Source organism: Sinocyclocheilus anshuiensis, unplaced genomic scaffold (assembly GCF_001515605.1).
Source record: "Sinocyclocheilus anshuiensis isolate Anshui unplaced genomic scaffold, SAMN03320099.WGS_v1.1 scaffold88, whole genome shotgun sequence".
NCBI classification, from domain to species: domain Eukaryota; kingdom Metazoa; phylum Chordata; class Actinopteri; order Cypriniformes; family Cyprinidae; genus Sinocyclocheilus; species Sinocyclocheilus anshuiensis.
The window spans coordinates 913911-921089 of NW_015555728.1; the positions used below are offsets into that span (position 1 = coordinate 913911).

General features: G+C 39.0%; 2 protein-coding genes across 5 annotated transcripts in view; both read left to right on the top strand.

The window, feature by feature from the left end:
• The first annotated feature begins 60 nt into the window (after positions 1-60).
• Positions 61-3616, top strand: LOC107672753 (annexin A1-like). The gene is made up of 13 exons (XM_016466087.1): positions 61-153; positions 665-761; positions 1022-1106; positions 1206-1300; positions 1383-1496; positions 1647-1737; positions 2029-2108; positions 2273-2329; positions 2407-2500; positions 2583-2678; positions 2999-3057; positions 3192-3314; positions 3447-3616. The coding sequence occupies exons 2-13, from the start codon at positions 693-695 to the stop codon at positions 3498-3500; spliced, it is 1017 nt and encodes a 338-aa protein (XP_016321573.1). The 5' UTR covers positions 61-153; positions 665-692; the 3' UTR covers positions 3501-3616.
• A 1265-nt stretch (positions 3617-4881) lies between these two features.
• The window catches only part of LOC107672752 (major facilitator superfamily domain-containing protein 3-like), a 47108-nt gene continuing 44810 nt past the window's right edge, over positions 4882-7179 (top strand). For 3 of the 4 annotated variants that reach the window (XM_016466086.1, XM_016466083.1, XM_016466084.1), the window contains exons 1-2: positions 4882-5107; positions 6088-6820. In XM_016466086.1, coding sequence (XP_016321572.1) covers positions 6130-6820 — 691 coding nt within the window. In that variant the 5' untranslated portion in view covers positions 4882-5107; positions 6088-6129. The remainder of the gene's footprint in view (positions 5108-6087; positions 6821-7179) is intronic. The other variant, XM_016466085.1, reaches the window with a different exon arrangement.

The window sequence follows — 7179 nt, forward strand, 5'->3', positions numbered from 1 at the left end:
CTAAAACTATTGGGAAGGAGGAAAGCAGCAGACTGTCCGTGTCGACGCCCAGCTCTAACGCAACAGTTAAGCATATGTTGCTAGGTGTGGTTCTCTGAGTATAAATACAGCTGAACACTCTCCTCCTGCTCGCTTGCTGTGCAATCGGTCTTGGTAAGTGAGAAACTGGGATTTTCTTTACTTCTTACACACGTTGTCTATCTCCCGATAGTGTTTTCATTTTTGTTTTGTTTTTTAATATACGTATTTATGATAGCGTTGTTGTTGTTTGCTGAAAAATAAGATTCAAATGAGAATAAAAAATGAAAAAACCAAAACAATTGCTAATGAAAGTTATGCAACAAAGTTGTGCAATAGTGTTGCTTAAAGAAGTTATTAAAAACTTTGCACACTTTGAGCTATAAAATGCCACATCCTGGTTTTGTGAATTGTTCTGTTGTTTTCAGTATTTGGATGTGTGACTGATGCATGCCAGACTTTAATGTTCTGTTCTTTTGGTGAATCATGTGCGTCCTGTAAGATTCATTAAAACTTTTAGAAAACGTAGATGATTAATTCCTGAAAACTATAATTCTGTGTTTTTTTTTTTTTTGTTTTTTTTTTAAGGATTCTGCTTTTTGGGAAAATTGTATGTGTTTTAACACATTCCAACATTTTACTGTAGGTTTAGCTGTTGAGTTTCAGGTGCCAAAATGTCCTTCGTCAGTGCTTTTCTTGAGCAGCTTGCCTATCAGGGCATGCAAGACAACACCGTACAAGACGTAAGTTTCTTCGATTTTCTGGAAAGTTTGAGCAGCACCAGACTGAATGACTCAGCGATAGGAATGTACTGCACTCCCTATTTTAGCCACTTTCATCCTGTTAAAGGGAAAGAGCATCAATATTTCGGTGTTTCCTTCCTAAAGTTCGCTTCTTGAATTTTTTTTATTGAATAGACTTCTTAGACTGGTCTGCTGTAAGTCATGTAATTTTACATAGGCTATTTTTAAAGGATTTTCATAAGTGTCTCTCATGCCTTTAGGATGGGCAGGGCACAGTGAAGCCCTTTGCTCAGTTTAATGCAGCTGCGGATGCAGGCGTCTTGGACAAGGCTATTAAGGCAAAAGGTTGGTATATGAATCTTGAAAAGTGAAGATGAATAAAATACATCTACATCTTTGCATTCTGCATCTGTTTGCTCTGTTGACGGAAGTTTTTGTTCTCAGGTGTGGATGAGGTCACAATCATTGAAACGCTGGTACGCAGGAGCAATGCCCAGCGCCAGCAAATCAAGGCTGCTTACCAGCAAGCATCCGGCAAGGTATCACATTCACTGGACCTGAAATCAACACATTTTTGCTGTCTAGATCCTCCCTCACCTAAATCACTTCTCCTCTGTGCAGCCTCTGGATGTAGCCTTGAAAGCTGCTCTTAAAGGTGAGCTGGAAGAAGTGGTTCTAAGCCTGTTGATGACTCCAGCTCAGTATGATTCCTTTCTGCTCAAAGGTGCCATGAAGGTAACATTATTTTCAGACTGTGGATAGAGATAAACTTCATGTTTTTACTCCACATCTGGTGGATATTTTAATAGACAACCACTTGACCTGCATGTCTTCTTACACACAAGATTTGACATGGGCAGTATAACTTAGTCTTTTTCTCTTCAGGGTATGGGCACAGATGAAGATACACTTGTCGAGATTTTGGCCTCCAGGACCAATAAAGAGATCCGAGAGATTAAACAGGTTTTCAAACAAGGTAACAATATTGCTAGTTATCATCCAGTTATCCTTTAAATACGTTTATGACATGAGTGTTCAATCCCGCTCTTGTAGGGCCAACAGCCTGCAGAGTTTAGCCCCAACGTGCTTCAACACACCTGCCTGGAAGTTTCTAGTAATCCTGAAGATCTTGCTTAGCTGGTTTAGGTGTGTTTAATTAGGGTTGGAGCTAAACTCTGCAGTACAGTGGCCCCCCAAGAGACACTCGTGGTTTATGGTATGTGAATGCAGTATATATGAAAATTGAATGTATGACTTCTATTTCTAGAATATAAGAAGGATCTAGAGGCGGAGATCAAGTCTGAGACAAGTGGAGACTTCAGGAATGCCCTGCTTTCTCTCTGCAAGGTTGCCTTTGCTCTTATAGTGTTTCTCAATTCTGCCCCTCCCATTACTGCATGTTTTGGATTTTTAACACATCTGATTCTGCAACTTACTAGGAGAGTGAATTGTGACTTGAATTGGCACAAAGTGCTTTTGCTCGTTGTTAAACTTTTTATTTGAATTCACAGGCTACCAGAAGTGAAGACAAGGTTGTGCAAGAGGACTTGGCTGACAAAGATGCCAGGGTAATTAAACGATTTATTGTGTATATGTGGTTGGTCTTTGTCGGTACTTGTCTTTTGACCTCTGATTCTGCCTGTAGGCCTTGTATGAGGCAGGAGAGAAAAGAAAAGGCACAGACTGTGGCGTGTTCATTGACATCCTCACTTCACGGAATGCTTGTCACCTGAGAAGAGGTATGGTTGACTTCCTCCACCTCCCTGTTTTCAAAATCCACCTTAGTGATGATGATAATGTCATTTTTTTCTTTATATTTAGTTTTTCAGCTGTACTCCAAGTACAGTAAAGCGGATGTCGCAAAAGCCATTGATCTGGAGTTGAAGGGTGATATTGAGAACTGCTTGACTGCTGTTGGTGAGACACTTAAACCTTCATATCTGTCCATAGCATTACGTACTGTATTTTAAAATGGAATGGCATGCAATAAGTTCACTGAAAAATGTTCTTTGAATTGCCGCAGATCCTCTTAGATGTACCATACCTTTTAAGACTTGAATTACTTTCTTACAGTATGACAAGAATGCTATTTTAATGTTTCTTTTTACTGTATGCAATAATATGACAAGAATGTTATTTTAAGCTATGAGCAATGAAACAGAAGATGGCTTTTGCATGACATTTCCAAAATAAATATTTTAATCTTTTCTTATCACTGTGACTTATCTTTTCAACAGTGAAATGTGCTGGAAACAAATCTGCTTTCTTTGTTGAAAAACTAAATCAGGCAACAAAGGTAAATGGCAATCTAGTGGATCCATTTAAAATTGAAAACGATTTAAAAAACAAAAACAAAAAAAACTGTTTTAAGTATAAATATATATGAATTAAAAACTAAAAGAACCACTGAGTGTGACTTTGTTTTCACAGGGCTCTGGTTATAGAGGCCAGATCTTGACCAGAATATTGGTGAGCCGCTCTGAGATTGACTTGGCCAAAATCAAGCAAGAGTACCAGAATAAGTTTGGCAAGAGCCTCTACCAGGACATCCAGGTAAATCTCAGTTGGCAAATTTTCAATATCATCATCATCATCATCATTATACTCTTCAATACATGAACACAAATTAATTAGGGTTATGCTGTATAGATTCAGTTGTTAAAGATTGTTTTGTGTTTGTTTTAGGATGACACCAAAGGAGACTATGAGACGATCCTGCTAGCCTTGTGTGGCAATTAATTAGTGTAAAAAATGAATGTATACAGATGAAGACCCACCAGCTATATGAATTATACACCCCCATATAAACAATTGTAGTAGAATGAAAAACATTAATAAATAAAAACTTGACTAAATGTATGTCTTTGTAAATTCATGCAAAGCTTCTAAAGTGGTGTGTTGTGGTATGGTGTATCTATTAATTTTTAAAGTCGTGTTGACTGAAAAACAAACCAAAACATGCACAAAATGGGAGTTTAATGACGTAGATATGAAGGGGATCACATAAGCACAAATAGTCACTAAGAGTTGTACTGGTTGGAATCAGGGATAGAAAATCAAGTCTGACTCAAGTTACAAAAAAAAAACACTTGCATTGTTTTTGCAGGCTCTAATTTATAAACCAACTCAAGTTTTCAAGGTGCCTTTAAAGGGTGCTCCAGAGTCCAGAAGGTTCTGCAAAGTGTGGCAATCCGAAGAATCACAACTGGTCCTCAAAAATCTTTTAATTTTGTGGTATCATAATTACCATTTGATTCAAGTAAAAGCTATATTTCTTTTGGATAAAGATGCCTTTATATTTATCAAGGAAATCCTTTGATAGCTCATTAAAAAAAAAAAAAAAACATGCAAGAGGGTTTATAAACTAAAATCTGCTGTATATAGAAACTATTACCGTAAAGAATTGATGACAAAAGACAAATTACGACTTAGACTGTGTGTCAGAAACATGTTCGTCTGGAACAATGGGAGTGGTAGGAGAAGAGATAAAGTTTGAGAAAGAGAGAGGGCGCGATTTCTCAAAAGGGTCTGGCTGGCGCTTGCACTCTCAGACTTGCATTCTCAGGCTTGCACTCTCAGACACTTGCACTTCCGCTAGCGACGTCACTTGCAGTCTTTTTAATTTTTTTATTTTGTTCTATTTATTAATTACTTTTTGTTTGAATCTCTCAACATTTTACAACAGTAGCCAGGTGGTGAAGACAAGAAAAAAACAAAATAAATATCACCACTACTCATCTTTGCACCAATAAAACGTAAAAACAGTGTTTTTCTACCAAATTATATGTAATATCTAATTATTATATTAATATTTAACTTGCACTGGAAAGTTTTCCGTGACCTCTCGCGAGATCTCGGCAAAAAGTCTCACGATTTATTTCCAGAACATGATGCATGATGGGATACACTAAGCCTCGAATAGCGCTCCGGAGCGGTATTCGAGATAGTGTGGGTTTAGTGTGCGTTAAGGGCACTGTTAAGACCTGGGACAGTCTTGCACACTTACTTCCTGTCGCGCGCACGCGCTCTCAAGTGGCCAAGACCGCAAGTGCGGGTATTTATTTGGACAAGGGGTCAGAGTGCAAGCGCCAGGCTGCAGCCAGACCCTTCTCCGATTTCTTAACATTCCTTACTCAATGGCCCTGCCCTACGCTGCAGTACCGCTGTAATGACGGGTGGCGCTGTTGATTTAGTGGCTGTGAGCACTCAGGAGAGCTATATGTTGATTGGTTGAAAGAGTGCGTTACGTCAAGCGCTCCCGCGGAAGTACCGAGGTTTGGAAAACCGAGGTTGTGCTGCATCGAGCACAGCGGGTGAAGGAGACGTTTACCTGTAAATACAGTAAGGTATTTGCTGTACTTATTTGTACATTTCTATATACATGGATTCTGTTGTTCTTAATCCTAATTGTAAGTCTCCCTCTAGTGCCTCGAGCATATGTTGTGACAGTAATGGACAGTTTATGACTATAAATGAAATCGTTATTGAATATTTAATTCTCTATTATTTATATTTTAGTGTCTAGTAGTTTTCAGAATGTAACGTTATATGAAAAATATCTAATGACATATCTAATGACACTTGCATTAGTTTTATCAGTTATATCCAGCTGTGATATTATTTTATGCCATGAATGAATGACGTGCAATAATGAATGAACCACTGTTTTTGAGGTAAGACACTACTGGTAAAACCATGCACTTGTCAATTTAGGGGTTTTGGTCTATTTTGCTCCCATAACATGTCTTTCAAACTAGAAAACATCCAAGACGTATGTGTGTTTATTTTATTACACTTTATCTATTTGCGTCTGCTTTCAAATAAGATACATATCTTTAAAAGGCGTTTTCTCAAAATGATGCAGAAATCATGAGAAAGAAATTGTCAGAAATATTCCCTTCAGTAGCACTTCCATACACCAGACTTTCCCGTTTTATTCCTATCAGTTTTTAAAATTGTTTTATTTGTTTCTGGATGTTGACAATATTTCCTGATTCATTGAGTGAAGAAAAAAAAATCCCAAATCCCCTCTGTAAAAACCCTTAACTCTAATATGTCAACAAAATGAAAGGAGGATTTTGAAAACTTGGCTTTAACCAGTCTTCATATTTCTGTTCTTGAAATATATGCAAATGTCTGCATATTTAATTAGTTTGAATGTACTGTAATCAATCAACTGGGAAAGTATGATGTTGTCTGTTAGTTAACATTTTTACCTTATTCACCTGTGCTGTCATGTCTTCAATAGAAATGTCTTAAATAGAAACCATTATGTTAACTTATGTTGACAAGTCCATGTCAAACACTCTTCTTGTGTTGATTACAGAATACAGCCATGAGCTGAGGCTCCCAAAACCCGCCTTTCTCAATGATGAACGACAAACTGGTGTTCCTGGGTCTCCTTTACTTCATCCAGGGCATTCCGTATGGCCTGCAGTTGTCTTTGCTCCCGGTGTACCTGCGTGGTGCTGGCCACTCCCTCACACACATCAGCCTCACCAAAATCCTCTATTTCCCCTGGGTGCTCAAGGTACTCTGGGCCCCTCTGGTGGACCGGACTTGTACCAAGCGCTGCTGGTTAGTGGGCACAGTGGCTGGTCTGGCCCTCACCTGTTTGGTGAGCGCTACCATCTCACCTGATGTTCAGTACATGGGTGTAGCGGGCTCCCTGCTCGCTATGAACGTGCTGGCATCAGTGCAGGACATTGCGGCAGATGGGGCGGCCGTGCGGCTGCTCAGGGGTCAGGGGGAGCTGGGTCTAGGAAACACCGTGCAGGTGGTGGGCTATAAAGCTGGGTCTGTGTTTGCTGGAGGGGGGCTCCTGGCTGTGATTGATGTTGCAGGCTGGGGCTGGATGTTTGCACTGCTGGCTTGCGTGTACGGTGGTGTTGCTCTGTTCGTGTGGGGTGCCCCGGTGTTGGATGGAGAGTCTCCGCGGGGACAGGGAGAAGGACGGAGAGGGTCAAAGGATGTGATGCAGCCATGGAAGGTGTGGAGGAAGCTCTTGTCTGTGCCAGGAACGCCATGGACAATGTTCTACATTCTCACTTACAAACTAGGTAAGATATTTGTCATAATTCGACATCAGATGGGTTGATTTGGATATCGCAAAGTACATCTACATTTCCCTCTAACTGGTTGAATAAGTTGACACACACCTGTTGTTTTGTAGTTGTGTACTGAATAGACTATATTCATACAGTTAATTATTTGCAAAATAAATAAATATAATGCAGGGTTTCCCAAAAATTCATAACGTTCCCTCCGCCCCACTATTGTGACATAAATAAATTAGTCACTTTCCTGGTTAAATTGTTTTATTAAAATGTAATATTATTTTTAAATGTGTGTGTGTATAATTTCCAACTTTTACAAATATATTTTTATTAAAATGTATTAAAAATTTTATATATATATA